The sequence below is a fragment of the Phycomyces blakesleeanus genome (assembly GCF_001638985.1).
Source record: "Phycomyces blakesleeanus NRRL 1555(-) unplaced genomic scaffold PHYBLscaffold_2, whole genome shotgun sequence".
In the NCBI taxonomy this organism is placed as follows: domain Eukaryota; kingdom Fungi; phylum Mucoromycota; class Mucoromycetes; order Mucorales; family Phycomycetaceae; genus Phycomyces; species Phycomyces blakesleeanus.
The window spans coordinates 849,914-872,090 of NW_017265135.1; the positions used below are offsets into that span (position 1 = coordinate 849,914).

The window sequence follows — 22,177 nt, forward strand, 5'->3', positions numbered from 1 at the left end:
TCATCATTCTATTTTTACTATCTTTATTTTTCTGAACTTCTATTATCAATTTAAAATCTTGTTGACTATAAAAAGAGAAGCAAACTCAACTCAATAAAGAATTCATTCAGTTTCAGTATCTTTTTCTTGTTTTCTTCTCTTTGTGGTCTATACTATTTTCACTGCAAAAAGAGAGTGGATTTGGTCAAATTTTATTTTTTGAATTTTGACAAAATTTAGAAGAATATTTCAAACACCATCATTTTTTAATATATTTTTTTCTTGAGATGTGAATTCGCAATTTTTTCTGATTATATTAAATAAACACAGATACAAACACAAATATTTATTAATTAGACAATAAATCACACAATTGTCTTAAAAAATATATGTTTTGATTGACTTGGCAGAAAAATAAAAAATAAAAATAAAAAATAAAAATAAAAAATTAAATGTTAAATGTAATATTTAATTATTTTTCTGGAAAGAAAAACTTGTTGTTACAGATGCACCTAATTTAGATTTAATAATATTTTTATTGCATCATAAAAAATGCCAATTTTTATTAGAATATAATAATGTATGATATATGACTTATTTTTAATAAGAAAGTATATCAAAAAAAATTGAAAAAAAGAGCAAGAATTGATGTCATAAAAAAATACAAGAAAAAGAAAATTCAAAAAAGGCCACTTGCCAAAATGAGCAAGAATTGATGTCATGTTAAAAAAATACGAAAGAGAAAAACTACACCATTATATCAGTGATTATTAAATTGAAGCCCCATTAATAATCAGACACACTTTTTTTAAGAAAAGATTGCTGTATTAAAATCTATTTGTAATTCTTACTAATAGGGACGGTAATCTCAATGCAGTCAATAACATAGTGAATAAGATATATCAACTCATTATTAATGACAAAAATAAAAGACATATAAAAGATAAAAACAAAATATAGTATACACTTCTTTATTATTTTATTATTATTAATATTATTCTTATTGCTATGAATTCTACAACTAAAATCTACACTGTTATGTGTACATGTTCATCATGTACCAAAAATGCAATTGGTAGAATTTTGCAAAATGCACAGATCTTTAAGCGTCATAACAATGCTGATAAGTTATTAGACATTAGCCTAAAAAATCGAGGTAAATCATATTTAAGTAGTATGTGCATTACTGAATAAATTGTAATCTGATAATTTTTTTTGTTAATTATCAGTTAATACAGAAGTTGTCAAAGAAAAGATAGACGTTGAGATAGGAGATGTATCTGATACATCAATTGACTGTGAATATAAAATGTATTTTTAATAAATCATAATTTAGATAGCTAATAGTCTGTTTTTACTATAGATGAAGACGATTATTCTATTATATCAGCCAAAACTACTGTACAGAGTGTATCTTTTTTGAGAGAAGACAAGATTTTTCAATTCAAAGAGTCTGATGTTGAGGCAACATCATTGGTTTCTGATAATGACAATCCTAATTCAAGTGATGAGTCTGAAGATGAGAGCAAAGTTGAGGTTGCCAGTGTTGAAAATTTGGAAGACATGGTTGCTTCCAGTATGCATACATTTAAAAAAGAAATATACATAAATTGTGTTACAAATAATTAACAGAAATACTTGCCTTTGTAGTTGCTTCTTTAAAAATTTATGAAATGTCTCAAATAAGCCAATTCATAGCTCTATTTGGCATTATCTTTCAGGCGTTTTACTTGGTCCAAGCAGGTGGAACTGCTATGCTGAAATTCTTCCGCCATCTTCTTGTTGCCTTTGAGAAGGATACTGATCTCCCGCTCACTGTTGCTGTGTTAAAGACTATGACTGGATTCAATTTTATGACAAAAAGCATCGTCAAATACACCGTCTGCAATAAGTGTTTTGCAATTTACTTATCAGGCAATCACCAACCAAATTTCACATTCAAAAATACACAACTACACCACCAGCATACTGCGGAAATCCTCTTTTCTTTGACCCAGAAGTTGATCAGCCTATCTCTCTCATGGTTTTCCCGTATAACTCCCTCAAGAATTCCATTGCACAGCATTTTGCCAAACCTGGGTTTGAGTGTCAAATCGTTCAATGGAGATCAAGGGAGACAATTAACAGTACCTTGTTGGACATATACGATGGTGCAATGTGGAGTGGGCTCCTTGACAAAGACAATGAGCCTTTTGTTAATCATTGTTGTAAATGAGTATTAACTACTGCTGTAATTGAGAATAAGTCTGAAGGAAATAATATAAGGCCTCAGCTATTCCAGTCAAAGGTGTCTACCGATTACTTTATTATTTAACACACAGATTTAGCATGCTTGATAGTGATTATATTTCATATGATGATATCACCATAATATGGGATACATCAGTGGATTATTATAAGCATAATTATAACTCATAAACACATTTACTTTCGATGTTAATACTTCATTGGGACTACACACATTTATATAATTAATCATACATTAATTATCCCAAGATCACGTTGCTCTGATTAAGGCTCAGATAGGATCGATTACCTGACCCTAGTCATATAATTTTCCCGATCCAAAATAATATAAATAGCAGTAGTAGTTCAGTGTAGGAACCTGATCAAACTTTGATACAAAATCTTTTCTCAATAAACAAAACCTACACAAGTTCTCACAAATCTTTGTTCCTAATCTCAAATCTTCAATTCTTCCTCTTAAAAACTTCTTCAACTTCAACCACCACAACAATCATGATCATTCCTTGATGCTGACATTGAATGTGGATTGGTTTCAACCATTTGAAGGCCGTACACATGCAAGTAGGGCCTTGTATCTGTCAATGAACAACCTGCCCAGGGAAGAAAGAATGAAGCCGAAGAACATTATCCTTGTTGGTGTCATGCCTGGTCCAAATGAAGCAAGATCGACCAGATGAACAACTTTCTGGAACCTCTGGTAGACAAGCTGGTAGAGTTGTATGGCGGTATAACTGTAAAGACTGCCACATTCCCCAATGGTACTATTGTCTGCGCTGCTCTTATGTGCGTTGCTTGCGACATACCTGCTGCAAGAAAAACTGCTGGATTTACAGAGTATCCAAGCACTAATGACTGTCATAAATGCGAGCGTCACTTCTCTGTGATTGCCGGATCAAGTAAGATCGATTACTCTGGGTTTGATAATGAAAGCTGGGTGCCAAGAACAAAGGAGATGAACGCCATATATGCCAATATGTGGGCTTATGCAGAATCAAATGCAGAAAGAGCAGATTTGGAGAAGTAAAATAGCACGCGGTTTTCCTAGTTGCATCTTTTGCATTACTTTGATCCCATTTGGTGCACAATTGTTGATCCCATGCACAATTTGTTTCTTGGGACAGCAAAGCATATGATTAGTGTTTGGAAAGACCTTGGCTATCTCCCTGCTGCTGTTCTTGTCCGCATGCAATGCCTTGCTGATGGTATTATTGTTCCTCCTGGATATACCATTTTGTCTGCAAAAATCGAATCGGGCTTCCCATACATGAAGGCAGACAAGTGGCAATCGTGGTGTCTCATATATTTGCTGGTATTACTCAAAGACGCTTTGCCTGAAAAAGACTTCAAAAACTGGACTCTCTTTGTCAAGACATGCCAAAAGTTGACCGGTCCATCAGTCACATATTCAGAAATTGACAGTGCATACAAGCTCCTTGGAGAATTTGGAAAAGAATGCGAGATTCTTTATGGAAAGAGTAGCATCACGCCAAATATGCATTTGCATATGCACTTGCATGAGTCGATGCTTGACTTTGGTCCAGTGTATGCATTCTGGTTGTATAGCTTTGAGAGATACAACGGCAAGTTGAAGAACATAAAGACGAACCGCCAAAATGGTCTTGATGTTACATTTATGAGAGTATTCCTGGAAAAGGCATTTATCAGCACTTTCCTACATGCATATTCCACCAACCTTTTGCCACCAATGATACAGTTTCTTGAGAGCATTGCCCAAGTTACGTTGGTATCTGCTCTCTCGCCCCTCCCTTGCCTGGAGAATGGTCATCCACCTGTACTGGCATTCAACTTCCCAATATTTCTGCAAGCTGCCACAAATCCATGGTACAATGTCACCAGAAGTGAGGCCTTGCCCCCAACCACTTTGCCAATCAAGCTGCAGCCTTTGACTATGATGAAGAATGATGACTATCAGTGGTTATTTGAATTCTATGTCAAGGCTTACCAGAGTACAAGTGTTTCCTTCTGTGTGGTAGGGAGAATCCCAATTGATGAGAATGTATTTGTGAACAATCGGATTCAAAAGGTGAAAAAGATTTTGTTGCTGGGGCAAGAGTACTGCAGTGGTGAAAAGAAGAAGCATGGGTCTTTTGTGAGGGTTTGTTTCTTGGGAGAACAAATGACAATGTATCTGAATTCCCTGGTCAAATAGAGTATTTATTTACTTATACCATCAAGATTGGTGGAGTCAAAAGAGTGTCAACGTTCACATTCATCAAATGGTTTCCCGCCTACCAGTTTAGTCATCACCAGCCGTTAGTTGAACAAGGCCTAGAGTTGTGGGAGAAGGGGTATACTGGAAAACCACCTCTGAATACACTAGTGCCAAAATAATTCAGTGATAGTGTATATGTAGAATATATTTCATCTCAGCACCGCTTTTTGTGTTCAAATAAAAAAATCTGCTTTTACTATATTCTATTGGCTCGGATATAACAAGCAACAAAAGTTATTTTATTTATTACTATAAAGTCTTCGTGAATAGATAAATGTAACACCTGTTTCCCTTTTATTTCATTATTAAAAAAACACAAACGTCATGTCTTCTACTATCGAACAAAACTTTGAAGAGTGCTATTGTACCAAGTGCATTAAAAATTATAATGGATACACCTTAGTGTCAAAGAGAACTGCCCAGCGTCATGGCAAGAAAGCAGCTTTAAAAGATGCTATCAGAAGTGAACTTGGTATGTCATTTATAATATAAAATTTGCATTTTTATATACTAATAGCTTTTATATTAAACACAGGGGCGCAGAGACATATAATGAACGTTGATGTGGAGTGTAAGACATTTTTATTTGGGTATCAAAAAAAAACAACTTTCTTATTATATTCCATATTTGTAGCTATTGTAGTCCAAGAATCTGCATCTGTAGAAGTTCTTGCACGTCAGTCTGACTTACCTGTTTTGGATATCTCCCCTATGTCAGTTGACTATGAGGTCCATGTTGATTTCAATGACATGGACTTTGAGTATGAGAGCAATGAGAATGCCAAAGATACTGTTGATATTGATATTAAAGAAGTTGACACTGAATGTTCATATAAAAGTCAAAAAAAATCTAAAAAAAAGTCAAAAAAATTAATATTTTTTTATATTTTTAAATAGATATGTTTTCAAACAGCAGTATGTCTGAGAATCTTGTACACAGATTCATCGTAACATTCACTGTGCTATTTGCATCCTGCTACGTGATCAACAAGGGCACAGTTGTCTTGATTGAGTTCATCAACAAGCTCTTGAAAATTTACGAGCAGGACTTCCAGCTTTCCGCAAATCTGCCTGGTCTTCAGCATATGAGGGGATTCCGTAAGCTCTCCAAGAGTATAAGACGATTTGTGGCCTGCGAGGATTGCCATGCAATTTACAAAGAAAATCAATCTGTTCCTCCTCACTGCGTCTTTGTAAAGACAGGTGCTCGTGCAGCTTGTAACTGTGAATTAACAAAGAAATCTTCGTCTGGTGCTTTGGTTCCCAAGCGTAGTTTCCATTACCAGTCCATCAAAAATGCGTTCAAGATTCTTTTTAATTGTCCAGGCTTCGAAGAAAAGATACGTCAATGGAATACAGAGCCAAAATTAGTAGACACAATGTGCAATGTATATGATGGTGCGGTTTGGAAAGAACTCAAGGATAGTAATGGTGCTTCATTTGTTGAGCAGCCTTGTTTGCTGATGCTGATGCTCAATATCGACTGGTTTCAGCCGTTGGATAAAGTTACATACTCCTGTGGTGCAATCTACTTGGCTATTAACAACTTGCCTCGCAGTGATCGGTTTAAAGCTGAGAATGTAATCCTTGTAGAACTTATGCCTGGTCCCAAGGAGCCTAAAACTAATGAGATAAATAACTATCTTGAGCCAATGGTAGATGAGTTGATACAGCTGTATTGTGGGGTAAGAATCCCAACATTTGAGTTTCCTGCTGGCGAAGTGATTCGTGCTGCATTGATGATGGTTGCCTGCAACATCCCAGCTGCCAGAAAGACCAGCAAATTTACTGTGCATAATAGCACTTGCGCATGCTTTAAGTGCAACTGTCATTTCACTTGCCTTGACAGCACAAACAAGGTTGATTTCTGTGGATTTAAAGAGTTTGAGTGATGTTGTCGTAACTGTGAGAAGAATAGGCTGCATGCTGAGAAGTGGAAGAATGCAGTTACCATCTCAGAAAGGCAGCATCTGGAAATCAAAAATGGTGTTTGATGGTTGCAGTTGTACCGCCTTGGATACTTTGATCTAGTACGTGAAACGATTATTGATCCCATGCACAACCTGTTCTTGGGGACAGCAAAAAGAATAATAGATCAGTGGATTAAACATGGTTGTTGTGGTGGTTGAAGTTGAAGAAGTTTTTAAGAGGAAGAATTGAAGATTTGAAATTAGGAACGAAGATTCGTGAGAACTTGTGTAGGTTTTGTTTATTGAGAAAGATTTTGTATCAAAGTTTGACCAGGTTCCTACACTGAACTACTACTGCTATTTATATTATTTTGGATTGGGAAAATTATATGACTGGGGTCAGGTAATCGATCCTATCTGAGCCTTAATCAGAGCAACGTGATCTTGGGATAATTAATGTATGATTAATTATATAAATGTGTGTAGTCCCAATGAAGTATTAACATCGAAAGTAAATGTGTTTATGAGTTATAATTATGCTTATAATAATCCACTGATGTATCCCATATTATGGTGATATCATCATATGAAATATAATCACTATCAAGCATGCTAAATCTGTGTGTTAAATAATAAAGTAATCGGTAGACACCTTTGACTGGAATAGCTGAGGCCTTATATTATTTCCTTCAGACTTATTCTCAATTACAGCAGTAGTCAATACTCATTTACAACAATGGTGTTCTTGGAGACAGAGATTTCACCACCATGCAAAAGATAGCTGATAAGATGATTGTGCCAAGGGAATATACTGCATTGAAAAGCAAAATTAGCAAAAAATTTGCATTTATGAAAGCAGACAAGTGATAGTTGTGGGTTTTGATATATTCTCCTGTGGTGTTGAAGTCGGTGCTCTCATCCTTGCATTTCAATAACATGATTGATTTTGTCCATGCATGCTGTCACCTTGTAAAGCCCAGCATTACATTTGATGATATTAATACTGTCCATAGACATCTCGAAAAATTTTATGAAAAATGCAACAAAGTTTACACCACCAAAATCCTTACCTGTAATATGTACTTACATCTCCATCTTTGAGAAACTATTCTCGATTTTGAATCAATGTATATTTATTGGCTCTTTGCATTTGAGAGATACAATGGCCTACTCAAGAATATCAGCGCAAACAGCGGGGATGGTTTTGTGACCACATTTATGAGATGCTTTATTGAAGATATATACAAAAGTGATTTTGTTAATTCTGCTCTCACATGTCCCACTTAAGCTCTCTTTCTTCCTGTCCTATCCAAATTTGTCTATTCATCTACACCTGTCCTTACCTTGATATCTGCCTCCTCCACAATTGTTCAGCTACCATTCATTTTGCAAGCATTTGTGGATTCTTCTGAAACTACCAGAATTCCTATCTTAGGCAAAGAACCTCTCCCACGTACATCCTTCCCACCACTAGAAAAGAGGTGCGATTTTCTTATATGTAAAACTGTGTCTAATTATGTGAAAAGACCAGGTTTTATAATGCGATCAGATAGTTTTTACAAGTGTATGAGGCTGGCTTACTCATAGGTGGTAAGACCAACTTTCGAACATAGGAAAAGATCAGAATAGCAGGATAGTAAGATGTTTTTGTATTTTATATATATGGGTTTTTTCTATATGCACTAAAACGGCAACTTAGAATTACATTTTATTGTAATATATTCTACCGCTTTCTAATTAAAAGAACAATAAATGAAAGATTGATTATATGGATATGCCAGTTTTTACAGGGTTTTGTTGTCTTTGAATTTATTTTATCTAATCTTAGAGACTTCTTCTTGTACTGCTTGCTTCCATACACTTCTCCAATCTTTAATTTATTTATAATAATTATTGGTTTATTTTGTTTTTATTAGAAAGAAAAGAATATTCTTAGGTTTATAGTACAATAATTATATTTAATATTTTGGAAAGTTCTGGCTAGTGTTCTATCCTTCATACAATTTGAAATGATTAATGTTCTGATAAAACAAGTATTCTCCAAACAATATCTCTCAGAGAAAAGCCTAGTTTTGTGTTGCTTGCTTGTAAATGATTGTTCTATAAAATTAGAAAAGTGTTAGCTGTTTGAATAAGAAATTGTAGATATTAAGAGTATATATATATATGTATTTATACTTGCAATATAATAGCTTATCAGAAACAAAAAGAAAAGGCGTCATGAATACAAACCATAGTACTCAATATACTTTCTTTGGCTATAAAAATAATAAAAAAATTATTTTTTGTGAACTGTGTGGTAGAATATTTCATTTACCTACCTGAAGCAAAAGGATTTATTTGCAGATTAAGAGAGTAAATAGGAGGTGCTGATATTGTCTTCAGTAAATAATATATATTAATATACAAAATAAATAAATAATATTGTTATTTGTACAAAAATAAAAAAATATTTACCATGTCAATGACACTCATATGAAATAAAAGTTCTTGATCTGTGATGTGCTCTTGAGAGGAAGGTTCGTATATAGTAGAAATTATGTTAAGTCGTGTGCTTATTAAAAAGAGATAGATTGAAATAAAATAAAATATTACCGTGTTCATAACCGTGTTTAATAGTAGAGAGTAGTTTTGGCGACATGGCCCATATAAAAGAAAGGAAAAAGTCAGAATAATTTTATTGGATGACAGCATAAAGTATATTTACTAATCTTAGCTAATCCGAATGGACATTGTGAAGGGAATACATCAGAAGGTAACAAAACATAAGTGTCTATAGCAATAGAAAACAATTATTATCATTTAAGTTAAATATATATATATAATATTAAAGAAGAAGATATCTTACTAAGAAAATCTGTGAATATAATAAATGTTAGAAATAGAGAGAAGAGAGAAAACTTGTAAATGAAAAAAAAACAAAAAGAACAAAAGACCAAAGGGCCAAAAGGTCAAAAGACAGGAATCATATATTAGATTGAGTTGAAAAAAGCATGTTCAAAGCTGATTTGCACCCCGTTAATTCCAGGAAGTATTAATAGAGATACACATATTAAAGAAGTCCTGAGTATTTACAGCAACAAGTGTAATATAATAAATGAGTTCTTGCTTTTACTTTTATTATCTTTTCATTAACTACACTTTATTCTTTTGCTTAACACCTAACTTCTTTTGTATGTTAATAACACTCTATATATACAATGAATAGATATATAAAACAAATATAATTAACAATCAACTCATATATAACATTTTATTTGTTAGCTTTCAGACTATGGTCAACAATCATCAGTCAATTGCCCCGGCTCCATCCCCGGAATATACTGAGCTTTTAAGAAGGCTCACTGCTATAGAGGAAAGCCTCAAGACTATGGATTCCAACATTGGCATTGTCATCAAGGGGAACAAAGATTCATTGGAAATACTTGATAGCATTGCCAATGCTTCTGGAGAACGTCTTGCAGTTATTGCTCCTACTACTATATCTGCTTTTGCTTCTGTCTCTTTCGCAGCTTCTTCTATTGATTCTACTCTGGATTGACATACAACACCTTCTGAGACTTTTTTTGGTATCCCTTCTGCTACTCCTTCTGTTGCTCCTTCTGTTGGTCCAGTGGTTCTTACTGGTGCAAACACTGGTAAACTTAGTAAACAGGATCGCACTAGAGTTTTAGTAAGTGTTGAGATATACAGTAGTTCATCAACATAATATCTCACACTAAGTATAGGCTCTTATCTGAGGAGAGTTGAAGAAACACAACTTCAAACCGAATAATCTGGAACTAGTTGCAGCTAATGACAGCAAGCGCAGTTGGGATGTTAATGTTGATTACAGACTTTCACCCAACAAATAGCTGATGCATGATCTTCATGCATACCTGGCTCCAAAGGTTGTTGGGACTAGTGTTCAAAAGGTCAATATTAGTGATTTTATATACACAAACTTTTGTGGAACGAGACACCAAATCAAGGAATTGTATGAATCGTGCAAAAAGACAAATTCTTGGTCAAGAAAAGCAGATTGAGAGACTGATATATGTTAGAAGTATATTTTTATTGCAAATTAAATATATTCATATTAATACATCTATTAAACTAGCATTTTGACTGTTGCAAGCTGACCTACCATACATTCAAGACTGAAATTGATGTGAAGGTGGGTAAGAGCTGCAATAGACTGTTACAAAAAGAAGCAATGTCTGAGGGCAAATCTAAAGACAATATGCCTGAAGTCTTGAGCAACTGTGCGATTTGTACAGTGCGTCCAAGTTGGAGAAGTAATGAGATAATTTCTTTTGTTTACATTATTCTATATAGCTTTTTTTGTTTTTTTATGAATTTAAATGAAACAGAACTTTGATTAATCATTTATTTGTATTTAGTACAATCACTTTCTTATGGTTGTTGATGATTTTATACGTAATCACATGGACTTCAATTTGTGTCAGATGTTGAAAAGATCCTTTGGTAGAGATGCTGTTTTAGCAGTCCTGGCTAGATTGACATCCCTTCTCCCTCACTGGGATTTTAGAGATGAGTTTCAATAAATTTTGTTTTCTTATCCTCCACATCCTCCACATTCTCCATCTGACAATGATAAACATATCAACAAATACAAACACTATGATTATTCTTTTCTGTGTGACTTTAAAAAAAGAAGTTATATTTTATTATGTTTTAAATGTATTGTTTTTTTGGCAAAGGAATGACCAGTATCTTTTTTACTTTTCTGCGTGTTGTGTGCTCAGAAGTTGCTACTTTTAACATGATTCTATGCACTGGCAAAACACATTGAAAATCGTCAGGAGAAAATGTTGAAAAGCAGGTTTCAACGTGTTTGTACTCTCGCGATTTATCATTTTTGGGGGTGTAAAATTTGATAAATGCAAAAGTATGTTGAGAATTGTGAAGAAGTTGCGTTGGGCAGCGATGGGTGTAGAGCAAGGGAGTAAGGGATGAAGAGGTGGGTAGAGGAGTGAAAGAATGGGTGAAAATGTACTGTATTTGATCCGTGTATGCAATGATATGCTCACCAGTACTTCCAATGAACTTTGCTTGTAAAAGAGAGCCACGACTTCCATATTCACCTTTACCCTTGTAGATCTGCCCAAAAATATTAATGTATTTCAACAGGGTGATTGTATTGTTGGCAAGGTATGGTAATTCTGATGCTTGTTGAAAGTGAACTAATTGTTCATTGTTGTATGCAACTTTGTAGTATTGTAAGAGATGAACATAGTGAATGTCACTCATTGTGGTAGCAGATTTTAATGATAGAGGGAGAGTTTCGTTGCCTTTTACAAGTACACTTGGATCTTCAGAAGCCTCAACAAATGACTGTATGCAGAAGGTACATTGACGGATGGATGGAATGGTGGTGCGTGTAAAGGAAGAAGTGAGTTTGGTAAGGAGAGGAAATGCAGATGTCTGGTAGGTACTCTGAAAAAAACTGTTGACAAGATCATCTTTGTGCACATCTTTAATAAATTTCTTCATAAATGCTTCTTCAAACCCAATCTTCCTTATGGTATTTCAGGTACAAAACAATAGAAAAATAAAATATTTGATAATAGAGATGTATAGAAATACTTTGAGACTGTATATAAGTTGTCTTTATTCATAAATAAAAAATGTCCCTTTTTATAAGAAAACACAATCTGCTCTTGTCATTACGTCTTAGTTTCTTAAGGCTTTCTTCCTTTACTATATTTGATTATTAGAGTGTATTTACTGCTTAACTAGTGTCGGTGTTACAATTATGACATCAAGTCATAAATCGTACTTCTTTAGCTCTTAGCTATTCTTTTCTCTTTTATACTAGAGCTTTAGGACTTCCTACTAAATTAGCTCCATATCGATCTGACACAGTTTACCCAGCAGTATGATATAATTATCTTAACAATCTTTAAGATATTATCTACAGTACTAACTGTAATAATTATTGCGCTGATTACTTAATTGTTTATATATATATTATACTGACAAGCTGATAGCTACTATGCTATCCCAATATGAATATGTTCTTATATGTGACAAATCCAACATCAGAGTGTCTGGATTACCACAACTGTATTTGCAATGTCCTAGTTAGTGGTAATCTATTATTAAAACTTATGTGGTGATCCAAACACTCGGATGTTGGATTTATCACATATAAGAACATATTCATATTGGGATAGCGTAGTAGCTATCATCTTGTCAGTATAATATATATATAAACAATTAAGTAATCAGCGCAATAATTATTACAGTTAGTACTGTAGATAATATCTTAAAGATTGTTAAGATAATTATATCATACTGCCGGGTAAACTGTGTCAGATCGATATGGAGCTAATTTAGTAGGAAGTCCTAAAGCTCTAGTATAAAAGAGAAAAGAATAGCTAAGAGCTAAAGAAGTACGATTTATGACTTGATGTCATAATTGTAACACCGACACTAGTTAAGCAGTAAATACACTCTAATAATCAAATATAGTAAAGGAAGAAAGCCTTAAGAAACTAAGACGTAATGACAAGAGCAGATTGTGTTTTCTTATAAAAAGAGACACTTTTTATTTATGAATAAAGACAACTTATATACAGTCTCAAAGTATTTCTATACGTCTCTATTATCAAATATTTTATTTTTCTATTGTTTCGTATCTGAAATACCACAACTTATACAAGTTAAAATAATAGAAAGATAGACCCAGTCAAGACTTGACAACAAAGTTAAAAGGTCAATCCCACTGGGAATTAAGGAGTATACATAAAATCAAAGAGAGGATAAAAAATACTTTTTATTGATATGAATTGAATTGTCTTATATAGTTTTTTAGACTAATACTGCACATTATCTGTGGTAGCTATTATATTATATTTAAATAAAAGAAGAGTTATTATACTGCGATTAATGCTCAGGAAAATATTACTGCACATAAAGAGGTACTGCAGTTAACTATCTTCAGATTTTACGGATTCATCAAAATAATGTCTGACAGTGTTATCTAGTAGAAAATTGAATATTTTATCTATTCTTAATTTAAACGGTGATTTAATTTCCAATAATTGTTATATGTTTTTCTTGGTTGACATGATTTAGCAGAAAATGTACAGTCAAAGCTCGATTTAGTAATACTTTTGGGAGAAGTTAAATTGTATTACTATTACTAAATCAAATGTATTTTTTCTTACTCCGCATATATTTTTTAGCAATATTGCAGATTTGCTCTATGTGACTGCAAATAAAAGTGCTGAAAAAAATATTACTAAATCGCGATTATTACTAAGTCAAATATTACTAAATCAAGCTTTGACTGTATGTGAAAAATTATGAATTTCATAATTTTTCACTAATATTTTCTATTAAATATTTCCTCAAAATCAAGCTTATTCTCTCACTCTCAAATTAAGATATATGGTAGCTAGGAGTGTCTATTGTATATGTAATTAATTTATGCAATCTTTAAAGATCAAACTTATTTAAAAAAAAATTGAGATTTATGAGGATTTTGTTGTAAATGAGTATTGACTACTGCTGTAATCGAGAATAAGTCTGAAGGAAATAATATAAGATCTCAGCTATTCTAGTCAAAGATATATATCAATTACTTTATTATTTAACACACAGATTTATCATACATGATAGTGATTATATTTTATATAATGATATCATCATAATATGAAATATATCAGTGGATTATTATAAGCATAATTATAACTCATAAACACATTTACTTTTGATGTTAATATTTCATTGGGACTATACACATTTATATAATTACAGTCAAGACTTGGTATAGTGATATTTGATATAGTGATAATCGCAATATAGTAATAATTTTTTGGATAATTTGGGCTTGTGCCTGCTTATTATCACTATTTTTTAATATAGTGATAGTGATAAAATTTGAATCTATCAGTATCACTATATCAAGCTCTGAGTTTATTTTTGTACTATAAAAAAATAAATGTAGTATATATTTTATTTAGCATTTTAAAGAAAGCCCACTTTCTTAGACAAAAAACTATGAATCCTATTAGAAAATAGTAGCCACTCACAGTGACATTAAAAATATCACTAAAAAATGTATGGAGTAAAAAAAATCACGCTCAATATAGTAATAGTGATAAAATTTTTGTCTACTATCCATATCACTATATCAAGCTTTTACTGTAATCATACATTAATTATCTCAAGATCACGTTGCTCTGATTAAGGCTCAGATAGGATCGATTACCTGACCCCAGTCATATAATTTTCCCAATCCAAAACAATATAAATAGCAGTAGTAGTTCAGTGTAGGAACCTGGTCAAACTTTGATACAAAAATCCTTTCTCAATAAACAAAACCTATACAAGTTCTCACGAATCTTCGTTCCTAATCTCAAATCTTCAATTCTTCCTCTTAAAAACTTCTTCAACTTCAACCACCACAACATTTTTTTTCGTGAACTACCATGAACCCCTCTGCTGAGAACTACCTTGCCGCCATCATCCCTGCTCATGATGAGGATGCCACGTCCGTCATGACTGAGGAGGACCTCATCGCCAGTCTGAGTGACAACATCTCCTTTGCCAGCTCCACCCCTGGACAATTTGTTGCTCCCTCCCCCCTTCGTCCCTTGGTAGTGAATGCTGCTACAACAGTCTTGACTTTGTCAGAGAAACTTAGACTAGAACTTCAATAGCATGTAGAGGCTGTCAGCGCTGCTCACACTATGAACGATGAGCAAGCAGCTGAATTAGCCCTTAATAAGGTCAGACGTGTCAAAGAAATGATAGATATATAGATAGCATGCAGTCAGTACCTTTCGCCTTCTGTGAAAGTTGTAGAGAAGAGCAGTCGCACTGGAGGGTTGACTCTTAATAGAAGAGATCTTCCTAAGTTCCAGTTGGCAGACGATGTGATTAGATCCTTCCTGAATGAAGAGGTCTTTCACTCAGTAGACCACTTCCTTCGCACCTTCCAAAAGGTTATTGAGTCGTCTCTTCAGGACATTGAACTAGTTTGGAAGAGATTTTTGCTGCTCTGCTTGCCTCATAGTGACGATAGATGGGTAGAGATGGATTTGAAGAAGTGTGTAGATTGGAATGCGGCCAAGATCTGCTTTACAGCAAGACATGGATCGCACTTGGTGACATTCCGTTTGGTAAAAGAGGTATTTACCATGGTAATGCTTCCTTCTGAGTCGATTGGAGATTACTCCAAGAAGTTCCTTCAGGCTGTGTATGATGCCGGCCTCCCCAAAAACGATGCTTGTGTTGCCGACCGCTTCCTCGCTTCCTTGACTAGGCAAGTACAGACACTCTTGCAGCTCACCATGACCAGATTGGACTTCAATGGCGAGACTAAAAGAGATTGGACTGTGGAGCAGTTGACGCAGATTGGCAGAGACATCCTTGGCGACAACAATCACATGTATGCCAAAGCTACCCAGCTCATTCCTGGTGCCAACATGCACACTGAGAGGAGAATGGAGAAGAAGAGAATGGAGGCGTACCCTCGCAAGAAGGTGCACTCCAGCAACAACCAGCAGCACCAAATCAGTAAGCTGGAGTGTTCCTTCTTCTGCTCGCACCATGGTAAGAATACTACACATGAGTCGAGCAAATGCTTCACCCTGGCCAACAACAAGGCCAAAGTAGCTGCCCCCACCAAGCGCAACCCCTGCAGGTGGTATGGAGAAAACTACTTCCGTGGCCACGTCTGTAAGGACAGTGAGCCAGTTCTGATGGTCTCGCAGGTCCCTGCCAAGGAGAAGTCTGAGCAAGTACTCAAGGCGATCCAAGACAGTGTTGACTTGGAACTTGAAGACATGTCTTTCGACTGTAAATACCTACTTGACAAAATTGAGAGAAGGGTTAAAGCCAATGATGTATTTAATCTAACCACTCCTATTATTGTAGAGAACAGCAAACTACTTGGAATGATTGACACTGGCAGTGCATGCACTTTCATTAGTTTACAATGTTTGAATGAAAATTTAAATATAAATAAAATAAATTCATCAAATGGTTCCTTCACTTTCTTGTCAAAGAATAGTGGTACTAAGCGATTGGGAAAAACTGATTCTTTAAATTTTAAATATATGAATGGAATTACATTTAAGCATACACCCGAGGTGTTAGAGTTTAATACAGGATTTAATTTTGATATTCTTCTTGGAAGAGATATCTTAACAAAAATGAACATCGGATTGATTAATGTTGCATACGATATCGAAGGAGAATATATTCATTCAGATAATGCTAAAGACTATGCCGCTGTGTATGAAAATCTAAATATCGATAAAGAGAAAAAGTTTGAACCGGATAATTCACCAGCTGGTACGGAAACACAGCGAGCAGAATTTATTCAGTCAATTCAGGCCTCACTGGATGAAAATAAGAAAATCCCAGTCAAGTCCTCTTGTCTTTTATCAGAATCTCTAATTAGATTACTCACAAAAGAAGGCGCCACAGCTTATAGACGTCAATATCCTATTCCCCATGCTCTACGACTAACACTTGATAAACAAGTAAAAGAATGGCTTGAGACAGACACGATTGTCAAGTCCAAGACCAATACTTCCTTCAACAGTCCTATGTTGCTTGTGCCTAAAAGAAACAAAGCTGGAGAGATTGTGAGTCACCGAGTTTGTCTAGATGTGCGATTATTGAATCAGATCCTACCTCCCACATTCAACTATCCAATTCCTAAAATCCAAACGATATTCCAGAATTTGAGTGGAAAGAAATTTTTCACCACATTGGATTTATCGAATGCCTACCATCGTTTCAAAGTTGCACCTGAAGATGTTCATAAATTAACATTCACTCATTTAGATGGGCAACAATATAGCTTCATTAAAGGCTGCTTTGGCTTGAAGATGCTTACATCACAATTTCAACATGCCATGGCAACTTTGTTTGATAAAATTGACTGTGTGCAGAATTTTGTTGATGATTGTATTGTGGCTAGCAAAACATTTGAGCAGCATGTTAAGGATGTAAAAATAGTGATTGATAGATTGACATCGGCGAAGTTGATTCTAAACTCTGATAAATGTGTCTGGTTTCAACATTCAGTGCGATTGCTTGGTTTTGTCGTCAATGAGACAGGCACCAAGGTTGATAAGCGAAAGTTGACAAACGTTGATAAATGGCCTATTCCTAAAACTGCGAAACAAATTCAGCAATTTATGGGTTTGATTAATTACTTCAGAGACTATATTCCCATGATCTCGAAGGTGGCTGAACCTATTTCACAATTAAGTCATGCCAACAATGTAGCTGAGCTATGGACAGATGAGCAGACAAGAAGCTTTAAAGCATTAAAGGACATACTGCATTAGGATTTAATTCTTCATTACGCAGATATGTCACGTGAAATGTATGTGGCCACAGATGCTTCCCTTTATGGAGTAGCCTGCCTGCTTTTTCAGCGCGACGATCAAGGGCGTGATAAGTATATTAGTTTTGTGTCAACTTCCCTGAGCCCATCCCAACGGCGATGGAGCACCACCAAAAGAGAATTGTATGCAGTCGTTTTGGCGCTTGATAAATTCCGTCCATTTCTATGGGGCCGACAGTTCACCATTTTTACTGATCATAAAGCACTCACTTATCTTCACACACAAAAAATTGCTAATCCCATGATAATTGGCTGGATTGAGACACTTCTTGACTTTGATTTTAAGGTGGTCCATATTCCTGGTTTATTGAATAAACTACCAGACTTGTTGAGTTGCTTGTATCCTCCAGAGGATAGTTACAAGCTGGTGGAGGATGATGGATTGAGAAAAATCAGAACAAAACACTTGCAATCTAAAGATAGAGTTATTATTCGTAAGAAAAAGTACAGTAAGGACAAAGTGCTAAATATACTTGCTACACAACTCATCGAAAATGTATCAGAGACTTCCGACTATATGTCGCCTCCTGAAGAAAAGCGAAATGGCTTGTTAAAAGAAGCACATTCGTTTGGTCACTTTGGTAGTCAAGCTATGGTGAATGATCTTCACTCTCAAGGATTACATTGGACTAATATATATGAAGAAGCAAAGGAGATTATTTGTTCTTGCTCTGAATGTCAGAAGCACAACATCAGCAAAAGAGGATATCACCCATTGACCAATGTTGTAGCTTTCCGACCATTTGATCATGTTGCAATTGACTTATGCAGTGAATTCCCAGTATCAGAGGATGGTCACACATATATGCTAGTGTTAGTTGATGTTTGTTCCAAGTATATCATCTTGAGACTATTACCAAACAAAAACTTGACGACAATAGCTAAGACATTGATAAAAATATTTGGAGATTATGGTTTTCCCAAAGTAATGCAAAGTGACAATGGGTTGGAATTTAGAAATTCTTTAATGGCAAGCCTATCAAAAGAGCTTGGTATTAATCGAAGATATTCAACGGCATATCATCTACAAGAGAATGGTATTGCTGAAGCCAGTGTGAAAGTTGCAGAGAATACTGTATGGAAAATGATGAGAGCAAACAGCAATGACTGGTGTCACTATTTACCAATTGTTCAGCTATGCATAAACAGACATATTCCTCAAAAGACACTGAGTGCACCCTTTTCACTAATGTATGCTCGCAGAGTTAATGTACCTGATGAGTATGGTGATAAAGCAAAATTCTCTCTTCCCAAAAACACGGTAACAATTGATGAATTGGAGAAGCAGATTGAATATATGGATAAAATAATATTTGCTGCCATAAACAAAAGAGTCTTGCGGATCAACGAAGAGTTAAAAAAGAAATACAATCACAAGAACATCTTAATAGACATCCCCAAAGGAGCACACGTAATGGTCAGATTACCACATCGTCCAAATAAATTGGCACCAATCTATGAAGGTCCTTATACAGTGGTTCGAAGAAATAAAGGAGAATTGTATGAACTAAAGGATGAGCAAGGAGAATTATTGCACCAAAATTACACACCCTCAGAACTCAAGATGGTTACTATCGATGAATCTACAATTGAGAATGAGCTCTATGAAGTTGAAGACATTCGCGATCATCATGGTGCTGCTGGTGAAAGAGAATATCTGGTAAAATGGGTTGGTTATGGTGAACGGGCAAACACATGGCAAATGGCTAACAATTTTACCAATCCCACAATAATACAAAAGTATTGGAAGAAGGTCAGAGAAATCGAACGTTTAGAGAATGAGAGAGCCACGGAATTAGTGAATAAGAGTGCAGCCTCATTAAAGAAAATAGTTCAAATTCCAAGTCATAATGGTAAAATAAGAAGGAATCGCATTGAAGAGCACAATGGAAGTAAGCTTCCTACCGCACTGAGTAGAGAAGAAAGAATGTCCAAAAGAAGAGCAACAAAAAATTTGATAAAATAAACACGTAATTCACGGAGCTGAGTTTACAGTGCAGATCTCTTGAAGTATAAAAAAAAATTATGAGCGTAATTGACCCAAATGAAATTGAGCAATTCGACAAATTAATAAATAGTTAAGATGAGATGTTTTGCCAAATCAACAAAAGGTATTGTTGAATCTGGTGGAGGATAATGTTGTAAATGAGTATTGACTACTGCTGTAATTGAGAATAAGTCTGAAGGAAATAATATAAGGCCTCAGCTATTTCAGTCAAAGGTGTCTACCAATTACTTTATTATTTAACACACAGGTTTAGCATGCATGATAGTGATTATATTTCATATGATGATATCACCATAATATGGGATACATCAGTGGATTATTATAAGCATAATTATAACTTATAAACACATTTACTTTCGATGTTAATACTTCATTGGGACTACACACATTTATATAATTAATCATACATTAATTAGCCTAAGATCACATTGCTCTGATTAAGGCTCAGATAGGATCGATTACCTGACCCCAGTCATATAATCTTCCCAATCCAAAACAATATAAATAGCAGTAGTAGTTCAGTGTAGGAACCTGGTCAAACTTTGATACAAAATCCTTTCTCAATAAACAAAACCTACACAAGTTCTCACGAATCTTCGTTCCTAATCTCAAATCTTCAATTCTTTCTCTTAAAAACTTCTTCAACTTCAGCCACCACAACAATTTTTATAAGTTAAAGAGGTATGCTTTAATAATAAATAATTGAAAATACATCTGTAAATTATTAATAAAAAATATGTGTATATCTTTATATCTTAATTGGGTTGAGTTTTCTCTTAAAAGATTGCTTGTGTTGGGCATTTTTTACTGATATTATGTAAGAAACAAAAAAATTGTATATTTTTTCTTGTTTCCAATTTTGACAAAGTCGTTTTATATGCTGAAAATCATTGCCTTTGCCAAATTTTAACAGAATTATTTTTTCATTGCTCAATACAACCTCTGAACTTTCTTATTTAACGTTTTGTCTTACTTAAACAGCTTTTTGTTGTGATCAAAAAGGTTTGAAGTAGGATCAAACCTTCTTTCCTCCTTTATTTGGAAAAGAAAAGATTCAATTCATGAAATTACACAAAGAAAAAGTATCTAGACCAATAATATTGCTTGGGTACCATATACTACCATATTTGGTTTCTAATTTCTGTGGTGGTGTTATCTTTGTTTACGTGTCAGACATTATTTTGATGAATCCGTAAAATCTGAAGATAGTTAACCGCAGTACTTCTTTATGCGCAGTAATATCTTCCTGAGCATTAACCGCAGTATAATGACTATTTCTTTAATTAAATATAAATAATAACTACTGCGGATAATGTGCAGTATTAGTTTAGAAAACTATATAAAACAATTCAACTTATATTAATAAAAGGTATCTTTTATCCTCTCTTTGATTTTACATATACTCCTTGATCCCCAGTGGGTTTGACCTTTTGACTTTGTTATAGTAAAAGGAAGACCAACCCAGATTGGGAACGACATATGATTCCCAGTGGGTTTGACCAATTTTGGCTGTGTTGTCAAGTCTCAATCTAGTATTTCTTTTCTGGCACTTGTAACTAAGTCGCAGAATCAATACCACTGGGGATCGTCAAGTTTATGAATAGTTTTTAGATAAGAATAAAGACGCTTTTTTTTTAAATGTATTTCTTGACTATTTATACAAAATGATAATTGATTTCTGGCTAAAAGAATAGCTATGATAATATGTCTTAGATGCTTATTGTCCAGTAATATCTTCTACAAGTATATTCACTATCTTAAACATTTAAAACATATGTGAAAGACCAATCGGCGAAGTCAAGATCTTTTATCCTAAAAAGTCAACCATTACTGGTTGCTTGTAAATCCCGATTTTGGTTACCGATGTCAACTCTGACAGTGTTATAGCATTGGAAGAATAACCCAGATCGAAAACGACAGGCTTCAAAAAAGGCTCAGTACAATTATATACCGATTCTGCAAAATGAGTTCCCCAACGGGGAATCGAACCCCGGTCACGACGGTGAAAGCGACGGATCATAACCACTAGACCATTGAGGACAGCATATTATGTTACAAAACGTAATACAATATGTACAATGTACACCAAATTTCGGTTGTCCAGCAGTGCAGTGACATCGCAGAATTTTTTGTAATTCTAGAAAAATTATATTCTATTAGGGGATCTATATGGACATGCAAGAAAAATTAGAGTCGGACATGCAAAAAAGACCAAAAGGGAGAATTAAATGTGACGTCGTCTATAATTGGCCTTTGGGAGTGTTACTGACAAATTGATATTGATAAGACATGCAAAAGCAACCAAATTGAAAAATTAAATGTTACATCACATATAATGAGTTTTGCATGTTACACATATTTTTTGGGGGGATCAGATAAATTACTCTTCAGATTGTCAATAAAATTGCTGCTCTTTTTTTACT

The 22,177-nt window shown here is 34.4% G+C and overlaps 7 protein-coding genes and 1 non-coding gene across 8 annotated transcripts; 5 read left to right on the forward strand and 3 right to left on the reverse strand.

Moving 5' to 3' along the window:
• Positions 1–987: 987 nt before the first annotated feature.
• PHYBLDRAFT_139365 (hypothetical protein) lies at positions 988–4,578 on the forward strand (the record flags this gene model as incomplete). Its single annotated transcript, XM_018430205.1, has 9 exons — positions 988–1,135; positions 1,209–1,277; positions 1,343–1,555; positions 1,678–1,804; positions 1,894–2,173; positions 2,637–2,874; positions 2,928–3,246; positions 3,364–4,342; positions 4,423–4,578. 9 exons carry the CDS (start codon positions 988–990, stop codon positions 4,576–4,578), a joined length of 2,529 nt encoding a protein of 842 aa, XP_018297373.1.
• Positions 4,579–4,783: 205 nt separating this feature from the next.
• Positions 4,784–7,025, forward strand: PHYBLDRAFT_184752 (hypothetical protein; the record flags this gene model as incomplete). Its single annotated transcript, XM_018438984.1, has 5 exons — positions 4,784–4,931; positions 4,977–5,030; positions 5,094–5,297; positions 5,357–5,803; positions 6,773–7,025. The coding sequence occupies 5 exons, from the start codon at positions 4,784–4,786 to the stop codon at positions 6,820–6,822; spliced, it is 903 nt and encodes a 300-aa protein (XP_018297374.1). The 3' UTR covers positions 6,823–7,025.
• Positions 7,026–7,305: 280 nt separating this feature from the next.
• On the forward strand, positions 7,306–10,916 carry PHYBLDRAFT_139367 (hypothetical protein; the record flags this gene model as incomplete). The annotated part of the gene is made up of 7 exons (XM_018430206.1): positions 7,306–7,441; positions 7,658–7,850; positions 9,634–9,868; positions 9,929–10,042; positions 10,224–10,283; positions 10,469–10,627; positions 10,752–10,916. 7 exons carry the CDS (start codon positions 7,306–7,308, stop codon positions 10,914–10,916), a joined length of 1,062 nt encoding a protein of 353 aa, XP_018297375.1.
• Positions 10,917–11,046: 130 nt separating this feature from the next.
• On the reverse strand, positions 11,047–11,865 carry PHYBLDRAFT_139368 (hypothetical protein; the record flags this gene model as incomplete). Its single annotated transcript, XM_018430207.1, has 1 exon — positions 11,047–11,865. The coding sequence occupies one exon, from the start codon at positions 11,863–11,865 to the stop codon at positions 11,047–11,049; it is 819 nt and encodes a 272-aa protein (XP_018297376.1).
• A 3,889-nt stretch (positions 11,866–15,754) lies between these two features.
• On the forward strand, positions 15,755–16,376 carry PHYBLDRAFT_157219 (hypothetical protein; the record flags this gene model as incomplete). Its single annotated transcript, XM_018433585.1, has 3 exons — positions 15,755–16,186; positions 16,240–16,245; positions 16,268–16,376. A coding segment is annotated over exon 1 (416 nt), but the record flags the coding sequence as incomplete, so codon positions are not given.
• Positions 16,377–18,803: 2,427 nt separating this feature from the next.
• PHYBLDRAFT_157220 (hypothetical protein) lies at positions 18,804–19,676 on the forward strand. The gene is made up of 3 exons (XM_018433586.1): positions 18,804–18,862; positions 18,961–19,403; positions 19,466–19,676. Exons 1-3 carry the CDS (start codon positions 18,850–18,852, stop codon positions 19,526–19,528), a joined length of 519 nt encoding a protein of 172 aa, XP_018297378.1. The 5' UTR covers positions 18,804–18,849; the 3' UTR covers positions 19,529–19,676.
• Positions 19,677–20,124: 448 nt separating this feature from the next.
• On the reverse strand, positions 20,125–21,774 carry PHYBLDRAFT_58388 (hypothetical protein; the record flags this gene model as incomplete). Its single annotated transcript, XM_018440309.1, has 6 exons — positions 20,125–20,133; positions 20,217–20,399; positions 20,726–20,786; positions 20,921–21,031; positions 21,182–21,332; positions 21,657–21,774. The coding sequence occupies 6 exons, from the start codon at positions 21,772–21,774 to the stop codon at positions 20,125–20,127; spliced, it is 633 nt and encodes a 210-aa protein (XP_018297379.1).
• On the reverse strand, positions 21,723–21,794 carry PHYBLDRAFT_t49. Its single transcript has one exon. It is a non-coding gene; the product is annotated as a tRNA-Glu (tRNA).
• Positions 21,795–22,177: the final 383 nt, after the last annotated feature.